Source organism: Mustela putorius, unplaced genomic scaffold (assembly GCF_011764305.1).
Source record: "Mustela putorius furo isolate JIRA1106 unplaced genomic scaffold, ASM1176430v1.1 tig00000224_pilon_pilon_pilon, whole genome shotgun sequence".
In the NCBI taxonomy this organism is placed as follows: Eukaryota; Metazoa; Chordata; class Mammalia; order Carnivora; family Mustelidae; genus Mustela; species Mustela putorius.
The window spans coordinates 30,264,930-30,289,533 of NW_025421321.1; the positions used below are offsets into that span (position 1 = coordinate 30,264,930).

Sequence of the window (24,604 nt, forward strand, 5' to 3'; positions counted from 1 at the left end):
AAGTCCACTTAGTATGCAGCATTTGTAATAAAGAGGACAAAAAGAAAAGAGAATGACAAGAAAAAAGCTTACAGTTAGCTATTTATGTAGAAAATCTATGACGTACCTTAGAAGAATGGTATTCCTGGGAAACAGGGACAAGAGGGGGGAAAATACATAACATACACTTCTATATTTATTTTCTGGATTTTGAACCATGTAGATATATGCTTATTCAAAAAACTAAAGAAAACTGTAACAGGAAAGAAAAATACCAATACAATATGCAGGAGAGAAAGATTTACTATATCAACAAAAAACAGGTAAATGTCTCTTAATAAACCAAGATGGTTTCATGTAGAAAGTCCAACTGACTGACTTCATTTCTTTCAATTCTACCAGTAATATAGTAAGACACAGACTCTCAAGCCAGACTTTAGAGATTCCATGCCCAACTTTCTCTATGTCTCAGTTTCTTTAGTTATAAATTTAGGATAGGAGAACTTACCTCATAAGGGAATTAAACACTTAGAACAAATCATAAGGAAGAACTTAATAAATGTGAGCTGTTAATATTACCTGAGCTGCAGCCCAAATGCAATCAATATGCTGAGTACTCAATCTCCCTTCTGCTGCCAAGAAGTTCAAAATCACCTGGCACTGTTTGATAATCTGGAAAAGAAAAACTTATTATAGCTAATTTTCTAAAATATTCTTCTCTTAATAGGGCAGAGATGTCATGTAATTGTCCACAAACCTCAATATGTAAATTTGGTCCAAATATATGCTCTACCACATTGTTGCTTATAAGCCAGTCTGCAAGTTCTTTTGCAATGGACCTAAAATCAAATAATAAAATTAGTTAACACATTAAAAAATTATTAATATCATTTTTTCCCAAGCCAAAAAGGCAGATTCAGTTGAAAACCTTAATGGTTTTTGAAGGTGAGTTTATTTATTTATTAATAAATAAATATTTGGGTTTTTTTTTATTAATAAACTCCATGCCTAATGTGGAGCTTGAACTCATGACTCTTGAGATCAAGAGTCACATGCTACATGCTCCACTGTCTAAGCTAGCCAGGTTCTCCTTAAATGTGACCCCAAACTTAAGTGTGACCACAAACAAATTACAAAGAAGTGACTACAGACAATTAACTGGTTAGAGTACCACAAAGAATAATTAAAAGAGTGGTGCCTGCGCAGTGGGTTGGTATCTGACTCCTGGCTTTGGCTGGGGTCATGACATCAGGGTCATGGGACTGAATCCTGGGTTGGGCTCCACGCTTCACATAGAACTGCTTGAGATTCTGTCTCCCTCTCCCTCTCCCTCTGCCTCCATCCTTTCTGCTTGTGCTCTCTAAAATAAAAATATCTTTAAAAAAAAAAAAAAAACAAAACCTAAAAGAAATGGTAATATTGCCTGAATTTACAAACAAGCAAAGACAAATCTGGAAGGAGGAGTACATAGGTGAAAATACCAAGTATAACAAAAAGCAACATATTTTCTCACTCTAGTGAGAAAGACTATGCCTTCCCACTTTTTAATTTCCACAGTAGGCACTTCCATCATTCAGGGAAGGTTTCCAAATATGCCCTCTACAATAAGATAACACCAGAAAAATAGGTTACCGAGAGGGTTAAAAGAAGAAAATTCTCTCAAAGCCAAACTGAAAGTCACTGCCTGATATTAATAAAGTGACTAAGGTGATTAAGTGATCCCTAAACAGATCAACTGATGATGCAGAACACCTTAGTTACATCTACCAACATTTCATTCTGCATTTCAAAAAGTAAACATCTTACAACAGTTTTAGATTACCCTTCATTTTTTAAGAGCTACCAATTCTCTTTTAGAATTAATAACTCATTGACATAGAAGCTAATCTACTTTATTAGTTTTACCAATAAGGTAGTGTGAATTTATCAGTTAATTATCTTTTACACCTTTCAGATATATATGACCTATAATATACTAGACACTTAAAGTATACAGTTTGATGAATTTAAGCTTTGGTATACATCTATGAATTCATCACTACCCTCAAGATAACACACACACACATTAACCCAAAAAGTATCTTTAAGACCCTCTGTCATCCATCCCTTTACCAGTCTCCACAACCATACTCCTCAGTGATCTGCATTATTATAGTTTTCATTTTCTAGAATTTCATGTGTCAAAAAAAGATACACTACATAATTTTTTTAAGATTTTTTTTTTAAAGATTTTATTTATTTGACAGACAGAGATCACAAGTAGGCAGAGGCAGGCAGAGAGGAGGAAGAAGGCTCCCCGCTGAGCAGAGAGCCCCATGCAGGGCTCGATCCCAAGACTCTGGGATCATGACCTGAGCCGAAGACAGAGGCTTTCACCCACCCAGCCACCCAGGCGCCCCCATAATTTTTTTAATCTGGCTTCTTTCACTCGACATAAGATTTCTCCATCTGCAGGCTTTTGTGCAGATGTAAGCTTTCAACTTCTGTGGGTAAATATCAGGGAGCACAACTGTGAGACCTATGGTAAGAGTATGTTGAGTTTTGTAAAAAACTGCCAAACAGTCTTCCAAAGTGTAACTAGCAACAAATGAGAGTTCTTGTTGCTCCACATCCTTGTCAGCATTTGGTGTTATCAGTATTCTGAATTTTGACTGTTCTAATAGATGTGCAGTGGAATTTTAGTGGTGTTTTAATATGCATTTCCCTAATGAAAGATATAGGGCATCTTTTCATGTGTTTGCCATCTGTATCTCTTCCATTAGCAAGATGGCTGAGAAAATGTTTAGCATACTTTTTATTCAGATTGTTCATGTAGTTACTGTTGAATTTCGTGATTCTCTGTAAATTTTGGGAACAGTCCTTCATCAGATAAGTCTTTTGCAAATATTTTCCCCTCTCCCTGTGGCTATCTTCTCATTCTCTTGACACTATCTTTTACAGAGCACAAGTTTTTAAATTAAATGAAATCCAGGCTTATCAATTCTTTCTTTCATGGATTATGGTATTATATCCAAAAAGTCACTGCCATACACAAGGACATCCCAGGTTTTCTCCTATCTGCTAGGAGTTATATAGTTTTGCATTTTATGTTTATGTGCAGGATATATTTCAAATTAATCTTTATGAAGTATATGAGGTCTGTGTCTAGATTCTTTCTTTTGCATTTGGTTGTCCAATTCTTTCAATGCCATTTGATGAAAAGACTACCTTTGCTTCATGGTATTGCCTTAGCTTTTCTGACAAGGATCAACTAACTATACTTATATGGTCTGTTTCTGAGCTCTCTATTCTGTTCCATTAATCTATGTCACCAATACCACATTGTCTTGATTACTGCAATGTTACAGTATGTCTTGAAGATGGACAGCATCAATCCTCCAACTTTATTCTTTTCCTTTCAATACTGTCTTGATAATTATGTGTCCTCTGTCTATCCATATAAACGTCGGAGTTATTTTCTTGATATCCAGAAAATAACTTGCCGGGATTCTGAGATTTCAATGAATTTAAAGATCATCGTTGGGAAGAATGTTATCTTTATATTTTTGCATGTTCTATCCATAAATATGGAGTATCTCTTCATTTATTTAGTTCCTTGGTATCTTTCATCAGAGTATATAATTTTACTCATAGAAATTTAACAAAATATGAAGATCTATACCCAAGTATTTCACTTTTGTTTTGATAACATAAGTGGTATTGTATTTTACATTTCAAATTGCAGGGGTGCCTGGGTGGCTCAGTTAAGCCTCTGACTTCAGCTAAGGTCATGTCTCAGGATCCTGGGATAAAGCCCCATACTGAGCTCCCCACTCAGTGGGGAGTCTGATTGTCCCTCTGCCCCCTCCCTGCTCATGCTATTATTTTTTTTTAATAATAAATTTCAAATTTCATGTGTTCTGTGCTGATATATAGAAAAGCAAATGAGTTTTCACTGTGTATCCTGTAAGCTTGCTGTCCTTTATCACTAGGTTCCATGAGTCCGAATTCTTTCAGATTTTCTACATAGATAATGATGTCATCTCCAGTCAAAGACCAATTTCTTCCTTCCCAATCTGTGTAACTTTTATTTCCTTCCTTTGCCTTACTGCATTAGGTAGGATTCCAGTACAATGGTGAAAGACCTGAAGAGAGGGAACACATTTCTCCTTGTTCCTGATCAGAAAACCTTTGAGGTTCTATTAATATGATGTTATCTGTAGGTTCTTTATCAAGCTAAGGAAGTTACCCTCTATATTCCTAATTTACTGAGTTTTTATGGTAAGTGTTCAAGTTTGCCAAATGCTTTTTCTTTATCTATTCATATGATGATGTGCTTTTCCTTCCTTAACCTGTTGATGTGATAGATTACATGAATTCAACCGGCCTTGCATACCTAAGATAAAACTCACTTGGTTGTGGTATACAGTTCTTTTTATATACTGTTCTATTTGATTTGCTTATAGTTTATGAAGATTTTTGCATCTGTGTTCATGAGACATACTGAACACATGTCTTTGTATGGTTTTGGTATTAAGGTAACATCTTCCTTAAATTTCTTCTTTAAACATTAGGTAGAATTCACTAGTAAACACAAGTGGGCCTGGTGCTTCCTGTTTTGCAAAGTCAGTAATTCTTTTTAAGGGGTTGGGGCAGGAGAGAGAATTTTAAACAGGCACAGAGCCCAATACAGGGCTTGGTTTCACAACCTGAGACCATGAACTGAGCCAAAATCAAAGCACCTGAGCAAAGCCAGTAATTCTTAATTCAATTTCTTTAATAAATATAAGCTTCTTCAGATTGCTCATTTCTTTAAAAACATTTTTCAAATGGCTATTTAATGAAAAAAGTAGGGATAGGGTATATTAGGTATATGGAAGAAAACAGACAAAATAGGACTTGCCATGAGAGCTCCCATATCTTCCCATCTACATGAATTATACACAGGAAAAACTGAAAAGATAAAATAATTTCTTTGTTACAAGAATTTAAAAAGCCATTTAAGGGACACCTGAGTGACTCAGGAGGTTAAGGATCTACTTCAGCTCAGGTCATGATCCCAGAGTACTGGGATCAAGTCCCGCATTAGGTTCCTTGCTCAACAATGAGCCTGTTTCTCCCTCTGCCTGCTGCTCCCCCTGCTTGTGCACTCTCTCCCTCTCTGACAAATAAATAAAACTTTTTTTAAAAGCCATTTAAGTCTAAAGAGGGAAAAAAGCTATGAATTAGATACATGCGCCTCAAAAGATAAAAGATTAAAATAAAATTATTGATGCCCCCTACATATGTGTTATCTCTAAAATAAATAAAGGGATGCTTGAGTGGCTCAGTTGGTTAGGCGCCTGCCTTCAGCTCAGGTCAGGATCTCACAGTCCTGGGATCAAGTACCATATTAAGCTCCTTGCTCAGCAGGAAGCCTGCTTCTTCTCCCTCTACCTACTATTCCCCCTGCTTGTGCTCGCTCACCTGCTCTCTCTCTGATGAATAAAACCTCTTTTTTAAAAAAGGCTTTAAAAAAATAAATAAAATAAAAATAAATAAAATCCTTAAAAAAAATGGGGCACCTAGGTGGCTCAGACAGTTAAGCATCTGACTCTTCATTTTGGCTCAGGTCATGATCTCAGGGTCATGGGATCAAGCCCTGTCAGGCTCTGTGCCCTGTCCTCTCTCTCTCTCTCAACTTGTCCTTCTCCCTCTGCTCTTCTCTCACTTGAAATAAATCTTAAAAAAATAAATAAATAAAAATATTAATGATGTATTTTACCTATTCTTGGATAGCCCTACAAAAGCTATGATCCATGAGTCAATTCTCTGACCTGCGTAACATACAGAAAGATACTTCAACAACTAATTATAAAAAATAAGCCTCATTCTTTCAATTTCTTCAAGGATATTATAAGGAGACCTTGGACTTTTCTATTAATTCAGAACTGTGACTATAACTTAGCCAAGTATAGAGCTAAACAACATTATCAATCACAATTATTCAGGGCTCTGGATACATACATGTAAGTGGACTCCCAGGAATAGGCAAAACAAACAAACAAACAACCACCCTACAGAAATTATGGCCAAAATGTCCCATTTTGATTAAAAAAAAGTCATCTACATATCCAGAAATCACAACAAACTCCAACTAAGGTAGATACACACAAGGAGATGCACAGCTCATCATCAAATTGTTAAAAGGCAAAGATGAAGAGCAAAATCTTGAGATCAGAAAGAGAAAATGAAATGTGTGTACAAGGGAACCACAGTACGTTTAACAGCTGGCCTCTCATCAGAAACAAAGGAATAGCACTATACTAGAACAATATTTCAATATTTTACTAAAAGTCCATTATTGATCTAAAGACTAAATAACTAAGATGCATACTATAACCTATAATGAAGTCACCAAGAAAATAATTTTTCAAGTATTAAAAAAAAAACAATGGGATTAAAATGGTATACTAGGATAAAAGCAGTAAAGGAGAAACAGAAAAACAAAAAAGGTGGCATACAGAAAACAGCAAAATGGCAGATGTAAATCCAAATACAGAATGACATTAAAAATAAATGGATTAAATACTCCAATCAAAAGGCAGAGATGAAGATGCCTAGCTGGTTCAGGAATAAAGCACACAACTCTTGATCTCAGGGTTCTGAGTTCAAGCCCCACACTGTGCGTGGAGCCTACTTAAAAAAAAAAGAGAGAGAGAGAGATTATAGGATTTGGTTTTTAAATCCTGCCTCTGAATGACAAGCTTTTTAAATAAATAAATAAATAAATAAGCGGCAGACTTTAGATCCAAAACACAAAGAGGTTGAAAGTAAGACAATGGGGGGAAAATAAGAGTGGAAAAAGATATACCATGAAAACAATAAAGTTGCAGTGGCTATAGTAACATCAGACAAAATAAACTTAAAGCCAAAAAATGTTTCAAAGAGACAAAGTGGGACATTTTTTACTGATAAATGGATGAAAGGATCATGAACATAACAATTATATGTATGGATCTAAGGGGGAAAAAAGTCCCAAAATACATGAAAACAAAAAGTAACAGAACTGAAGGGAGAAAAATACAGCCAATTCTTGCTACTCGCTGCAGCAGTTTTACTATAAAAAGCCACTACACTAAATTAGCCAATACTGAACTCTTGAATCCTTTTTCAAACTATTCTCACCTGCTCCTTTAATGTGTAAAAAGAACGCATCATTAAGATCAACTGCATCCTAAAGTGGATTCTCTTTAGGACCATGACTCAGTACAAGAATGTGACTTGCCATTTACCTTTGACTGGAAGACTGCAGGTTTGATTAAATGCAAAACATACATGATCTAGGTACACAATCCATATGTGAAACTAATTTAAAGACATGCACTTCACAGAACTAAAATTTATCTTGAAGCTCCCATTTCATTAAGGGTAATACAAGGGAGGATATTTCCCCTTATGTAAAAATGCCATCAGAGACCATGACATACAACATTTTATCAGTTCAGGCATACAACAATGATCAATATCTGTATATATTATGAAATGATCACCACACTAACTCTAGTTAACATCATTATGCAGTTACAAATTTCTTTTTCTTGTGAGAATAAGAACCTTTAAGATCTAATCTCTTAGCAACTTCCAACTATGCATTACAGTATTACTAACTATAGTTGACATGCTATACATTACGACCCCAATTTATATTTTAACTAGAAATTTACACCTTTTTTAGCCCTTTCACCATTTCACTCACTCCCCACCCCCACCTCTGACAATCACTACAAGCTTGGATTTGTTTTTCATGCCCACATATAAGGTTCCTACAAAATATATCTTTCTCTGTGTGACTTATCTCACTGTAACATCCTCAAGGTCCATCCATGTTGTCATGAATGGAAGATTTCATTCTTTTCAACTATATTCCATTATACACACATACATACATACAACTGAAGAGAAATAAAGACAATACAGTCAATTTTGTTGCTCATGACAATTCTATAAAGTTGTTGCATGGGGCGCCTGGGTGGTTCAGTTGGTTAAGTTTCTGCCTTACACTCAGGTCATGATCCCAGGGTCCTGGGATCAAGCCCCACATCGCACTCCCTGCTCCATGGGAGTCTGTTTCTCCCTCTCCCTTACTTGTGTGCATGCTCTCTTTTTCTGTCAAATAAATAAAATCTTTTAAAAACAGGATACAAAAAATAAAGTTGCTACACTAAAAAACAACATCTTCCTTTTTCTCTGCCTTACAAACTGAGATTCAGAAGTGTTTAGGTGACGTGGTTGAGGATGTCCCTCTAACCTAGAGTTGGGATTCACTTTCTACTCAAATGGCCTCAGAACTGGAGCTTCCTACACTACAGTGCACTGCCTGCTACCATTTCCATCTTCTGGTCACCACTGTACCAGCAGTAAAACAAGAAAGTAGAGCATTACCTTGTTTGACTTCAGTTGGGAATGTGCATGTTTAAAGACTCAAATTTTTTACTGTTCTGAGCATGTCCACAAATGACCGTGAAAGCAACACAAGTAATGATTTGGGGATTAGAAATAAATTGCAGCAAACAGGCAAATTCACAAATACGGATACCACAAAATGAGGAGGATTAAATGGAATTGGAGACTTCAATAACCTACTCTTAATAACAGAACTAGACAGAAAAACAAGAGTATAGAGGCAAACAATACTAAAAGCTCATTACATCTATACACAACACTCTATAAAATAATAGCAAAAAAAAAAAATTTTTGGGGGGGGGGGACACAAGAGTCAACAGAGGCATGTTTTTTGACATATGTATTATATCTGTAGAAAAAGAACCCCAGGGTTTTCCCTCCTCAGTGTTCTCACCTTGCTTCTTCATGGTCCACGATGCCAGCTGAGGTTGTCAGTACAATGAAACCAAACTGGTGGGAAGGAGCAGATTATTCTGCCATTTTTCTAGAACTCTGAGTTGTATATCAAATCTGGAGCTGGTTACTCCACATTTGTTTAACCTGCCTGTGAGGTTCAAAACAACTTCCCCAGCTCTGTACTTATCAGTGATTTCAAAATTTACCAATGTAAACCTGCTTCATCATCACAGTTAGAAACCAGAAGATGGAAGAAAAAAATAAATAAAGAAAGAAAGAAAGAAAAAAAAGAAAAAGAAAAGAAACCAGAAGATGGCTTTGGAGCATGGCCTAATTAGAACCTGGCATTTGCATCTCTTTTTGGCCTTGTTAATACTGCTGTGAGCAACTGCCAGGACATTCATGTGCATCACTGTGGCAGCACAGAAAGATGGGAGGAAAGCTAAACAGTCTTCTTAAGCACCTATGAACATTCTGTACTACAGATCTTACACTAGGCCACAAAAAAGACAATTAATTTAAAACTGGGCAAAAATGTGCATAAGCAATTTACTTATTAAAAAAAAAGGAAAAACAACGCACAAAATAGAACAGCACATAACCATATAAAAAGATGTTCAATGTCATTAATTAGGGAAATACATATTAAAGCCATAATGAAATACTACTTTATACCCACTAGCATAGCTATAATCAAAAACACAGATGATAACAAGTGCTGCTGAGAACAGGGAGAAACTGGATCCCTCATACATTACTAGTTGGAATGTAAAAAGATGCAGCTATGCTAAAAAACATTTTGATAATGTTTTTTTAAGTGAGACACAAAATGAGCATAAAAACCAGCCATTACACTTCTATTTACCAAGAGAAATGAAAACATAAAAAGGTACGCAAATGTTTAAAGGACCATTATTCAGGGGACTCCCAGGTGCTCATCAGTTAAGTGTCCAACTCTTGATTTTGGTTTAGGTCATGATCTTAGGGTCAAAAGATCGAGCCTCACTTCAGGCTCTATGCTCATTGATAAGTCTGCCTGAGATTCTCTCCCTCTCCTTTTGTCCCTTCCCCTGCTACATGGGGCCACAAGCTCTCTCTAAAGTAAATAAATCTTTAAAATAATAAAACAAAGGAGCGTTATTCATATGAACCAGAATGGGAATAATCAAAATAGATAAGAACTGGTAAATGGAAAAACAAAATGTTGTACTTACATAATGTAATACTATTTTGCAATAAGGAATGAAGTACTACTTCACTCCACAGCATAAATGAACCTCAAGAAAAACAGTATAATGAAAGAATATCTGAAAAGAAACTAAATGAAAAGGATAACTATCATAATTCCATCCATATGAAATGTCCATAATGGGTAAATCTATAGAGAGAAAGTATATTAGTGGGAGCAAGACTAGGAACTGACTACAAATTGGCAAAGGGGATCTTACTGAAGGGATGGAAATGTTCTAAAACTGGATTGTGCAGGACTCCTGGGTGGCTCAGTCAGTTAAATGTCTGCCTTCAGCTCAAGTCATGATCCTAGGGTCCTGGGATCCTAGGGTCCTGGGATCAAGTCCCACCATCAGGTTCCTTGATCATGGAAGAGCCTGCTTCTCCCTCTGCCTTCCATTCTCCCTGCTTATGGGCACTCTCTTACAAATAAATAAGTAAATACATACATACATACTGGATTGTGATGATTTTCATATAACTGTCAATTTCCTAAAATTCACTATAAAAACAGGTAAACTTTATGATAGATATAGTACTTATACCTTAATAAAACTGCTAAAAAGGAGAGAGACAATTCATAGGCTGCAACAATAATTTTCTCACCTTGTAAGAACACTCCTCTTCCCAATTTGAACTACCTCTATCCACTGTTTCTCAAAATTTGGACTCTCCCCCCGCTTTCCTTTATCATGTCTTTAGAATGCACATTCCTTATACTTTTCTTAATAAGATCTTATTTATCTTTGACAGAGAGAAAGAGAAAGAGAGAGAACATGCACACTAGCGGGGGTGAGGGGGTATGGGGGACAGAGGGTGAAGCAGACTCCCCTATTGAGCATGCGGGACTTAATCCCAGGACCCTGAGATCACTGACCTGAATCGAAGGCAGATGCTTAACAGACTAAGCCACACAGACACCCCATGTTTTTTTTTCTCCCCCCAATGGAATGCCTTCTTACTCTCTATGCACTGTTTCAGCAACATAAAGATCTAGCTAGCCTGGACATGTGAAGTTACTGTAGTGATATTCCAGGGTTGTTTTGTTTTGTTTTGTTTGGCAGAGGTGGGAGGTAATTACTGTACTGGCAAATTTAACATTCTCTTAGGGAGTCTTATGGAGGAGGCAGCACTAAAGGAGTAAAAAGGGAAATCCAGAGCTGTAGTTTTACATACTGGATATAGTCTCTGTAATGTCCTGACTACTGGAAATAGTACTCCAATATGACCCAGAATTTATAAAGCTATGATCAACTCTAGGCAACATATTTTAAGGGGATCATGAATCAAGAATATTGCCAAAGATGAAAGAATGATCTGGTAATATATCTAAACACCATAACATATATTGGAAGAATAAGAACTCATTAGCCTGGAGATGCAAAAGCGTAAAGAGGTATCATCTTTGGCTTTCACATTCACAAAGGGTTGGGTTCAACTGAGATTAACTCCACAGGACAGAATTAAAATCAATGCACAAAAGGTAGAATAAAGCAAAAATACGACTCTTTCATACAATTATGAATTTTCTAACACCTTAAAACTATACAATTCTGTCCAAGCAGAAGCTATTACTACCCAAATGAGATTTTAAAATGGATTTCTACACTGGACAAACACCTAAATGGAATACTGGAATAAATAAATATTTCCAAGATACTGAAAAGCCCTAAGCTATAACAACTACTTCTTTCTAAACATGAACATCACTGACTTGGTTTTTCCCCCAAAAATGTGTTGAATAAGATCTTCACATTATTGGTATCAAGTGTGCTTTCTGAAAACTAACAATACCATATTCTTTACTACTAAATTTTCCCTTATAAATAGTACCCTTCTGCATTTTGTGACACTAATACTATGTGTTGGTATACCTTTTAAAAAACAAATGGTTCAACCTACTGTTCTGACAGTTTATTCAAAACTATACAAATGAAGCCACAAGGCAAAGAATTTCTAGTAAATACTTCAAACCTAATAGTCACAATTATTATTTACCATATAAGCAGCTGCACAATAAAATGATACACTTATATATAAATTAATATTCCTACTTACGTTTCTGTGTCTGATACCAAGGATTCATTATTGCATACATCATTGAAGGTGTGAAGTTGATTCTACAATTAGAGAAAAAAAAATTAAAGGTATTTTTACAAGTTTTTTCTGGTATGTTACCAACTGTTAAGAAACATGGTTTGATATATATAAAATCAATAACCAGATCAAAATTATAAAACGTAAGACAGAAAGATTCACATACACACTCACCAATTAGTCTGGCATTTCTTTTATCATATTAAAATAAAATAATTTCATCCTACCAGTAATACCTCATGCTTTATTCCACTAAGTACATATGAAAAATCAAGAAAACAAAGCTAAATAAGGGAAAAACACAAAAACCTAATGCAAGCAAGTGGTAAGTCAAACTACAGAAATAAAATTTAAGGAAAGGCTTCTTCAATAAATTCATTTATGATTTACTTCAGAAAAATGTCAAGTATTTTCTACATTTACAAAGTCTAATACCTGGGTAATTACTCCAAGAATAACTACACTACAAAGAAGTAAAGTTCATGGAGACCCTGGTATACCAGAAAAAGCATATCCATTCTAAAGCATTCAGCTAACTTCTTAGCTCTAGCAAATTGCTATTGTGCAAGAATATAGACTTATGGATACCACGTCTTCCTCCCATCTCATCCCCAAAATGAGATATGTATTACTATACATGTTTCTATTTAAAACATTACTTGCAGGGCTTTTGGGTGGTTCAATCGGTTAAGTGTCTGCCTTCAGCTCAGGTCATGATCCCAGGGTGCTGGGATCTCACCGGCATCAGGCTTCCTGCTCAGTGGGGAGCCTGCTTCTCCCTTTGCCCCTCCCCCAACTTGTGCTCTTTCTGTCTCTCTCTCAAAATAAATTATTTTTTTTTAATCTTTTAAAAATAAAATAAGGAAAATACTGAAATTATCAGGACCATACAAAGTAAAACATGTAAAATACTTAGCACAATGCCTCACATAAGTGCTCCATAAATAGCAGGTATTATGATGATGAAGATGATGACAGTGCAAAAGGCAAATTAAAAAATGACTCAAAATAAATAAATATAGCCTACCGTTATCTGACTTAGTCCAGCCAATCTCATTGTCAAAGTCGGTGACATGAAGTACTTAAATGCAAGATCTAGGCTTTCTTTATCAAAGCATAATGTTGTATCCAATGGTTCTTTCACTGTGCTCCACATTAAGTCAGCCATGTTTCGAGCCGCACTCTGTCTTAACTCCTGATCAGAGAGCTTGCATAAATACCTTAAATGATTCAGAAATAAAACATATAAAAACCTGTAAAATACTCCTAAAACCTCTTCAATAATTCAATAATATTCATTTGCTCCATACCTCCAAATGTTTAGTAATGTAGAATCTGACATCCTAGGATTAACATTCCCAATTTAAATTATTCCTAAGTGATGCTTCAAATATTGTGACCTGAGGCACTATGTCCTTTGCTGAAGCAGAAACTGCCAAGAGCCAAGTCATTTAACACTGGACTCTGTACCTCCACTGAAGCTTTTTATTCTCACACCTGTCATGTACAAAGCTCGTGCTGCTTTCATATGTAACAGTACATCTACCCTCCACATAAGCAAACCTCTTTAAATGTGTATATTTTTTTTAAAATTTTTTTATTTGGCTTCCAGATATCACAAACCACTGGTTTTCCTCAGGTCCTGCATGTTCTATTTGGTTAGTTCCTCCTCCTCTATCCAACCTTTCAACATCCTTGAGGTTTGTTAATGGATTGCAAAATGGCCCCAAAATACTCCTATCATTTTACATAGGTCTTTGCAATACAACTTCACCACTCTTCCCATCAAAAGGTGTCATCTATTTCTCTACTCCCTGATTCTGAGCTTTACCACGAAAGCTGATGTAACCAATGGAACAATAAAAGATGTGAGAGAAACAGAAGTTTAAAATGCCTTTGAGCTTGCCCTTTCTTGATGGGAACTCTTCCATCACCAAGAAAAGGAACCCAGGTTAGGCTGCTGGATGAGGGAGACATGGCTAATGCCCCAACTAACAACTAGACAACTGTAAGATGAACAGGAACTCGCCTCCACTTCCAGTAACACTCAACCTGTCAACCAGAGGATACAAGAGTGAGGTGCTATCTTTAGAGAATGCAGTTCCAGCCATGTCAGCCCAAAACAAAAGAACTAGTAAGCCCAAGAACTGTGAGAAATAATAAATGGCTGTTATTTTAAGTCACTAAGATTTGGGGGTGGTTTTCTTACTAAGCAAAAGCAAACTGATACAAAGGTTCCATCCTCAACATACTTCTATTCACCTTCTAGACTCTCTACCCAGATAATCTCTCACTCACTTCCATGAAGTGTTTAATAACTGCTGTCCTTATACCGATAACTCAATTAATGGTACTGTTCTTAATTATATGCTTATACTCCCAATTCACCAGTGCCACTTAAATGTTCCACAGGCATCTCAAAATTAAGTCTCAAAGTTCTGATCAGTTCTCCTGATCAGTCTTTCACATCTTTCACATCTCCGTTAATGATACAGCACAAAAGAGAAATTGAGGTGGGGCGCTTAAGTGAGGCCCACCCCTTTAAATCCCAGAATCACCAATCCTATTCACTTTATTTTCACTTATATCAATTCAATTTTCAAAATCACCTTCCTTGCACCAGTAACCATCATACCATCATTCCTTTCAAGGACTACTAAGCTAACCTTTCAACTGGTCTCCCAGCTCCTACTCTTGACAATCCTACAATTTATGATACATTTAAAAGCTGAAGTCATCTGCTAAAAATCATCATGACTCACCTGCTGAAAAGCATTGAATAGAATCCCTTTGCTAAAATTAAATCCAAACTCTTTATAATGGCTTTAACGTCCAAAATAACCTGCCCTTGCTTATCCAATCTCTTATCATAATTATTCCTCCCTACACATTATATTCCACAACAGTCTGCTTCTACTTTCTTTAATGTCATATTCTTTCCAACTTCAAAGCTTACATCCTATATTCCTGTACAGAGTCTGCTCAAAAAGAGAAATCTTTTCTTCTCTGCTATATCCCCAATGCCTAGAACATAATATCCTTGTATATCTTTGTTGACTGCATAAGGTCGACTGCCATGTAAACACTGTGAACCTCTTTATACATTCATGTAAAAGGAAAAAAAAAAAAGGTCCAGAAGAATCTGGCTGGTTCAGTTGCTGGAACATACAACTCTTGATCTAGGTAGTGGTTTTGAGTTTGAGCCCCATGCTGGGTGTAAGTATTACTTAAAAAACAAACAAACAAACAAACAAATCTTTAAGAAAAAAAGTCCAACATAAATTGCTTAAAAGTGAACATTAAATATGAGCCTACGTGAGCATAAAAAATATTATACACCAAACTGTCAATTAAAATGTTCTCTAGAGGACATGAGTACAGTACAAGAGACTTTCTAACAACATAATTCTACACTATGTTAAGAACTATTTAAATGTAGTACATTGTTAATCAAGAGGAAAAGATTTTATAAACTTACCTAATAACATAGGTCCTAAAAGGGATAATGTGCTGCATGACAGCAGGGATATGTAGCCATATTCTAATCTATAAAGAAACAAATATGACATTAATGTATAATGATTATGTGAAATACACATAATACACATTACTGTAACTACAAACAAGAACACTAAATATTTTGTTGGTTTTAAAACTATATACATTTTTACATATTTTAAAAAGAATAAACTAAAAAACAGGATTACACACAAATCAGGTGAGTAACCTATATACATTTTGAAATATACATAGTATCAATCTCACAAATGTTACCTTCTTGCTCAAAAGGGAGTACTATCTACCTATCCTGGTAATATCATCTTACTACAGGATACTCTATACCTCTTCCTATGAAAGCAACACAAGTACCATAGTGTTAAATTAGCTTTTTAATAAATCACCTTAGTTTTTAATAAAAAAATTTCTCCCTTCTAAAAAATACCAAATTACCTGTGATTTCTAGTCATTTCAATATCCAACTAAAGGAAATCTATTTTATAGATTATAGTATCAACAATTTACTGAATTAAACTCTTAAGTACTAACCTAAGAATTATAATTTTTTCAAAATATGCTTACTTCACAGTTTTAGTCTCATAAATAATGGCTTAAGTATCAGGTAAGAACAAAGATCCTACACAAATTATCAAATAACAAGTTATAATACTAAGTCTTACCAAAGGCAAGGACACAGAAACAAATTTGTAAATAAAAAATGTATGGCTCCACTCTAATCAAAAATACCTATGTAAGTTTTACAGCAAACACTATACTAATAGTCTAATGTTAAAACTTCTCCTTCTAAAATTCAGAATACAACAAGAACAACTTTAATTCATATTGATCAGAAGGTCCTAAACAGTACAAAAAAACTAAGTCGTTAAACTAAAAATGAAGCACTGGGAGCCTGGATGGCTCAGTGGGTTAAGCCTCTACCTTTGGTTCAGGTCAAGATCTCAGAGTCCTGCGATCGAGCCCCGCATTGGGCTCTCTACTCAGCAGAGAACCTGCTTCCCCCCTCCCCCTATGCCTGCCTCTCTGCCTACTTGTGATCTCTCTCTCTCTGTCAAATGGATAAATAAATAAAATCTTTAAAAATGAAGCATTAAGGGTGCCTGGGTGGCTCAGTGGGTTAAGCCTCTGCCTTTGGCTCAAATAAATAAATAAAATCTTTAAAAAAAAAAAAATAAAATAAATAAAATAAAAAAATGAAGCATTAAAATCAGTATCACTTAACAAAGCAGCAGAAAAATAAATTTTATTAAAAAGCCATTTATAACTGCACCAAAAATAATAAATACCTAGGAATAAACGTAACCAAGGAGCTAAAAGACCTATACTCTGAAAACGATGAAACACTAATGAAAGAAACTGAAAATGACACAAATAAGAAAGAGTCCACATTCATAAATTGGAAGACGGAATTAATACCAACGAAATGGTCATAAGCAATCTACAAATCCAATTCAATCCCTATCCAAATACCAACAGCATTTCTCACAGAACCAGAAGAAATAATTCTGAAATTTGTACAGAACCACAAAACACCCCAAATAGCCAGAAAAATCTTTAAAAAGAAAAGGAAAGCAGGAGGCATCACAATTCCAAACTTAAAGTTCTATTACAAAACTCTAGAAATCAAAACAGTGTAATACTGGCACAAAAACAAACACATAGATCAATGGAAGACAACAGAGAATGCAGAATTGAACGCATGAATATATGGTCAATTAATCCACAATAAAAGCAGCAAGAACATACAATGAGGAAAAAACAAGTCTCATCAATAAACAGTGTTGTGACAACTGGACAGCCACATGCAGAAGAATGACAATGGGCCACTTTCTCACACCATACACAAAAACAAATTCATACTGGATTAAAAAACTAAATGTGAAATCTAAAACTTCTCAAAAAAAACAAAACACAGGCATCCCTTGAACATCAACCTCAGCAATATTTTTCTAGATATGATTCCTTAGGCAAATAAAAAAGCAAAAATAAACTATTCTGATTACACTAAAATAAGAAGCTTTTACATAGCAAAGGAAACCAACAAAACTAAAAGACAACCTACTAAATGGAAGAATATATTTGCAAATGGCATACCTGATATTTGTTAATATCCAAAATTTATAAAGAACTTATACAACACACAAAAAAAATCTGATTAAAAATGGGCAGAGGGGGGCGCCTGGGTGGCTCAGTGGGTTAAGCCGCTGCCTTCGGCTCAGGTCATGATCTCAGGGTCCTGGGATCGAGTCCCGCATCGGGCTCTCTGCTCAGCAGGGAGCCTGCTTCCTCCTCTCTCTCTCTCTGCCTGCCTCTCTGCCTACTTGTGATCTCTGTCAAATAAATAAATAAATAAATCTTTAAAAAAAAAAAAAAAAAAAAAAATGGGCAGAGGGCCCAAACAGACATTGCTCAACATCATTACTCATCAGGGAAATGCAAATCAAAACCACAATGAGTTATTAACCTTATACTTGTCAGAATGGTGAGAATCAAAAAGATCAATTAAGTGTTGGTGAGGGTGGGAAAAATGATGGTGGGACTTTAATCTGTGCAGCCACTGTGGAAAGCAGTATGGAGGCTCCTCAAAAAATTAATTCTACACATATATACATGCATACACAATAAAATATTACTCAGCCATAAGAAAGAATGGGATCTTCCCAAAAGCAGTAACATTAATGGACCTACAGAGTATTATCCTAAGTGACATAAGACAGAGGAAGAAAAATACCTCATGATTTCACTTACACATGGAATCTACTTATCAAAACAGGGGCACCTGGGTGGCTCAGTGGGTTAAGCCTCTGCCTTCGGCTCAAGTCACAATCTCAGAGTCCTGAGATTGAGCCCCGCATTGGGCTCTCTGCTCAGTAGGGAGTCTGCTTCCTCCTCTCTCTCTGCCTGCCTCTTTCTGCCTACTTGTGATCTCTCTGTCAAATAAAAAAAAAAAGCTTAAAAAAAATAAATATCAAAACAATGAATATCAAAACTAATAATGCTAATAATAAAACAATAAATATAAAAGCTAATGAAAAGCAGAAACAGACCCATAAATACAGAGTGCTGGTGGTTGCCAAAGGGGAGGGAAGTGGGGTGATGGACAAAATAGGGTAAGAGTAGTCGTAAATACAGGCTTTCATTTATGGAATGAGTAAGTCACAAGGATAAAAGATACAGCATAAGGAAAATAGTCAATCATATGATACTGGGGTTGTAGCATGGTGAGAGACGGCAGCTACACTTATGTTAAGCATAGCAAAACATATGGACTTGTCCAAGGACAATGTTATATACCTCAAAAATATGACACCATATACCTAAAACGTTGACAGAAGGGTAAAGAAGAGATTTAAACTTAAGCGGAAACTAGTAACATTATATGTTAACTATAATGGAAACTAAAATTTAAAAAAATACAACCATTAAAATAAACTTAAGGGGCACCTGGGTGGCTCATTCGGTTGGCTCTCTGACTCTTGGTGTCAACTCAGGTTGTGATCTCATGGGTTGTGGGATCAAGCCCATCACTCAGTGGGGAGTCTGCTTGAGGATTCTCTCCCTATGCCCCTTCCCCACTCATACTCAGTGCTCTATCTCACTAAAATAAATAAATCTTTAAAAAAGACTCAAGTGACCACCAACTTGATACAGTCTGCTATATGCAGAAGGTGTTATATACAAACCTAAGGGCAACCATGAATCGAAAACCAGTAATATGCAAACAATAAAGTGAAAGGAATCCAGATATATCACTAAAGCCAACAAACAATGAAAGAACACCAATGAGTAGTAATTTAATAGTAGCAGGGGACTTTAACACTCCACTTACATCCAAACAGAAAATCAACAATCATACAGTGGCTTTGAATGACACACTGGACATGGATTTAACAGACATTTTCAGAACATCCTATCCTAAAACAGAATGCACATTCTTTTCAAGTGCACATGAACATTCTCTAAAACATATACTAGGCCAAAAACCAAATCTCAAAAAATTAAAAATAATCAAAGTCATGCTATACATCTTTTCTAACCACATTGCTATGAAACTAGAAATCAACCACAGGAAAAACTCTGGAAAGGACACAAATACATGAAGGTTAAATAACATGCTACTAAATAATGAACGGGAGTGCCTGGGTGGCTCAGTGGGTTAAGTGTCCACCTTTGGCTCATGTCATGATTCTGGGATCCTGGGATCAAACCCCGTGTTGGGCTCCCTGCTCCAAAGCCTGTTCTCCCTCTCCCACTACCCCTGCTTGTGTGCACTCACTCACTCTCACTCTGTGTCAATAAATAAATGAAATCTTTAAAACAATCAATGAAAAAAAAATCAGAGAAAAAATAAAAAATTACACAGAAACAAATGAAAATGAAAACACAATAGTCCAAAATCTTTAGGATACAGCAAAACTGGTTCTAAGAGAGGGGTGTATAGGGGCACTCGGCTGGTTCAGTCAGTGGAGCATACAACTGTAATCTCAGGGTATGGGTTCAAACCCCATTTTGAATATAGTGATTACTTAAAAATTAAAAGCTTATAGGGCACCTGGATGGCTCGCATCAGTTAAGCATCTGCCTTCAGCTTGGGTCATGATCCCAGGGTCCTGAGATCAAACCCCACATTGGGCTCCCTGCCCAGCAGGGAATCTGTTTCTCTCTCTCTCTCTGCTCCTCCACCAGCTCATACTTCCTTTCTCACTCTCTCTGAAAAAATTAAGATCTTTAAAAAAATAATAATAGTTTTTAAAAAATAAATTTTTTTATTAAAAATCTTAAAGAGGGAAGTGTAGAGCAATATACACCTACCTCAAGAAGTCTGAACAATCTCAAACAACATAACTACACCTAAAGGAGCTAGATAAAGAAAAAACAAAATCCAAACCCAGGAAAAGAAATAAAAAAGATCAGAGCAGAAATAAATGAAATGCAAGCTAAAAAGAAACAACAGAACAGAGAAAACCAAAAGCTGGTTCTTTTATCGCAAAAGTGATAAACCTCTACAATGACTCCTAAAAAAAAAGAGGACCTAAAGAAACAAAATTACTAATGAAAGAGAATAAATAACCACCAACACCACAGAAATACAATTTTAACAGAATACTACGAAAACTTTTTTGCCAACAAATTGAATAACTGTGAACAAATGCATAAATTCCTAGAAACATATAACCTACCAAAACTAAAGCAGAAATAAATAGAAAATTTGAAGACTTAATTACCAACAATGAAATTGAATCTGTAATAAAACAATTCCATGATGAGATGGCTTCACAGATATTTCTACCAACCATTTAAAGAATTAATACTTATTCTTCTTAAACTATTCCACAAAACAGAAGAGGAAGGAAAACTTCCAAATTCATTCTAGGAGACCGGTATCACCTTGAGATTAAAACCGGATAAAAGGGGTGCCTGGGTGGCTCAGTGGGTTAAAGCCTCTGCCTTAGGCTCACTCAGGTCATGATCCCAGGGTCCTGGGATCAAGCACCGCATTGGGCTCTCTGCTTGACAGGGAGACTGCTTCCCTTCCTCTCTCTCTGCCTGCCTGTCTGCCTACTTGTGATCTCTGTCAAATAAATAAATAAAATCTTAAAAAAAAAAAAAAAACAACTCATAAAGACACCACAAAAAAAGAACTAGAGGCCAACAGTTCTTATAAATATGGATGCAAATATCCCCAACAATATTATTAGCAAACCAAATTCAACAAAATATTAAAAAAAAAAAAATCATACAACACCAATCACGTGGCATTTACTCCCAGGATGCAAGATGGCTCAATATTCATAAATCAGCATGACTTGTCACATCCATAAGAGAAAGGAAAAAAAACATTATCATCTCAGTAAGTGCAGAAAAAGCATGTGACAAAGTACAACATCCATTCATGGTAAAAAACCTCACCAAAGAAGGTCTACATAGAACATATCTCAACATAATAAAGGCCTTATATGAAAAACCCACAGCCAACATCAGACTGAGTGGTGAAAAACTTGAGAGCTTTTCCCCTAAGGTCAGGAACAAGACACGGAAGTTAACTCTTACCACTTTTACTCATTTTGTAAAAAGTCCTAGCCACAGCAGTCAGACAAGAAAAAGGAAAAAAAAATAGGGTATAGAAATTGGTAAGGAGGAAATGGAATTTTCACTATTTGCAGATGACATGATGCCATATATACAGTACCCTAAAGGCTCCACCAAAAGACTAGAACTGATAAATGAATCCAGTAAATTCAAAAGACATAAAATCAACGTACAGAAATCCACTGCATTTCTATACACTAATAATGAATCAGCAGAAATTGAAATCAAGAAAACAACCCCATGTCAATTGCACCAAAAATAATTAAATACCTAGGAACACACTTAACCAAGAAGATGAAAGACCTATACTCTGAAAACTATAAAACACTCATGAAAGAAATTCAAAACATGCAAAGAAACGGAAAGACATGCCACGCTCATGGGTTTGAAGAACAAGTATTGTTAAAATGTCCATACTACCCAGAGCAATCTACAGATTTAACACAATCCCTACGCAAATACCAACAGCATTTTTCATGGAACTAGAACAAACAATCCTAAAATTTGTATGGAACCACAGAAGACCTCATACAGCCAAAGCAATCTTGAAAAAGAAAAACAAATCTGGAAGTAAAACAATTGCAAGTAATACAACTTCAAGCTGTATTACCAACCAGTAGTAATAAAAATAGCATGATACTGGGGGCACCTAGTGGCTCAGTTTATTGAGCATCTGTTTGGTTTCCACGTTGGGTCATGATCTCAGGAGTGAGACTGGGCCTACATCAGGCTCTGAACTCAGCACAGTCTGCCTGGAATTCTCTACCTCCCTCTCCCTTTGCCCTGCCCTTGCTTGTGTACTCTAAAATAAATAAACAAAATCTTTAAAAAAAAAAAACAAAACAAACAAACCAAAAAAAAACCAGTATGGCACAGACATAAAAACAGGTAAGTAAGTCAATGGAATAGAACAGAAAGCCCAGAATTATACTATCAATTATCTTCCACAAAGAAGAAAAGAAGATACAATGGGGGAAAAGACAGACTCTTCAACAAATGGTGTTAGGAAAACTGGACAGTTACATGCAAAAAAATGAAACTAGACCACTTTCTTACACCACACACAAAAATAAACTCAAAGTGGATTAAAAACCTAAATGTAAGACCTGAAAACCATAAAAATCCTAGAAAACCGCACAGGCAGTAATTTCTCTGACATCAGCCATAGCAACATTTTTCTACATATATTTCCTAAGGCAAAGGAAACCAAAGCAAAAATGACTATTGGGACTACATAAAAATAAAGTCTCTGCACAACAAAGGAAACAACCAACAAAACTAAAAAAGGCAACCCACCAAATGGAAGAAGACGATTTCAAGTGAAATATCTGATAAAGGGTTAATATCCAAAATATATAAAGAACTTATACAATTCAACACACATACACAAAAAAAAATCCAATTAAAAATGGGCAGAAGATATGAACAGACATTTCTCCAAAGAAGACAGAGAGATGGCCAAGAGACACATGAAAAAAAGCTCAACATCACTCACCATCAGGAAAACAAATCAAAACTATAATGGGATATCACTGACACCTGTCAAAATAGCCAAAATCAAAAACATAAGAAACAACAATTGCTGGTGAGGATGCAAATGCTGGTAGGAATGCAAACTGGTACAGCTACTGTGGAAGAAAGTATGGAGGTTCCCCAACAGATTAAAATAGAACTACCCTAGGATCACACTAGAAACTACCCTAGTAATCACACAACTGGCTATTTACCCAAAAAATGAAAACACTAATTCAGAAGAATATATGCACCCCTATTTTTTTAATTCTCTTATTAGCATATAATCAATTATGAGCCCCAGGGGTACAGGTCTGTGACTCAGCAGGTTTACACACTTCATAGCACTCACCATAGCACATACCTCCCCCAATGTCCATAACACCGCCACCTTCCCCCTACCCCCTCCCCCAGCAACCCTGCACCCCTATGTTTATTGCAGCATTACTTACAATACCCAAACTATGGAAGCACCCAAAGTACCCATTGACAAATGAATGGATAAAGATGTGGCACATACAGAATGAAATATTACTTAACCATAAAAAAAAGAATGAAATTTCGCCATTTTCAATGACACCGAGAGAGCTACAGAGTATAATGCTGAACTAAATAAATCAGAGAAAGATACCATACGATCTCACTCATTTGTGGAATTTAAGAAACAAAACAAATGAGCAAAAGGGGGGGGAAGAGACATAACCAGAGACTCAACTATAGAGAAGTTATGTTTATCAGAAGGGATGAGAGTGAGGAGATGAAGGACATAGAGGGTGGGAATTTGTCATGATGAAATAAAATAAAATGATAAAAAAAATTATAATTGAGGGTGCCTAGCTGGCTCAGTCTGTAGAGCATGAGACTTGTGAACTCAGGGTCATGAGCCCCACACTGGACATGGAGCCCACTACTTCAAAGAAAAAAATAAATAAAAATAAAAATAAAAATTGTTAAGAAACAAAAGACCTATACAGAAACAGAAAAATAGGAGAGAAATTTAAGGACATGTAAATAAAAACACATTTACCATGGTTACAGATAAGGAGACTCATTACTGCAGAGATGACCATTCTCCCCAAACTGATTTACAGAATCATGGTAACCCAAAAGGTTTATATGTAGTAATCAGGCATTGATTCTAAATAGAAAGATCCATGAGGAGAAAAAACTCTTTAAAAATGACAGGGTGATGGAGCGCCTGGGTGGCTCAGTGGGTAAAAGCCTCTGCCTTCAGCTCAGGTCATGATCCCAGGGTCCTGGCATCGAGCCCCACATGGGGCTCTCTGCTCAGCAGGGAACCTGCTTCCCCCATCTCTCTGTCTACTTGTGATCTCTGTCAAATAAATAAATAACTTTTAAA

At 36.0% G+C, this 24,604-nt stretch overlaps 1 protein-coding gene across 4 annotated transcripts in view; it reads right to left on the bottom strand.

Annotated features, from left to right (window-relative positions):
• Positions 1-24,604, bottom strand: part of USP34 (ubiquitin specific peptidase 34) — a 247,719-nt gene that overhangs the window by 154,275 nt on the left and 68,840 nt on the right. For all 4 annotated transcript variants that reach the window (XM_045077883.1, XM_045077882.1, XM_045077881.1 and 1 more), the window contains 5 exons: positions 15,605-15,672; positions 13,154-13,346; positions 12,088-12,149; positions 737-818; positions 559-651 (listed from right to left, as the gene is read on the bottom strand). In XM_045077883.1, coding sequence (XP_044933818.1) covers positions 559-651; positions 737-818; positions 12,088-12,149; positions 13,154-13,346; positions 15,605-15,672 — 498 coding nt within the window. The remainder of the gene's footprint in view (positions 1-558; positions 652-736; positions 819-12,087; positions 12,150-13,153; positions 13,347-15,604; positions 15,673-24,604) is intronic.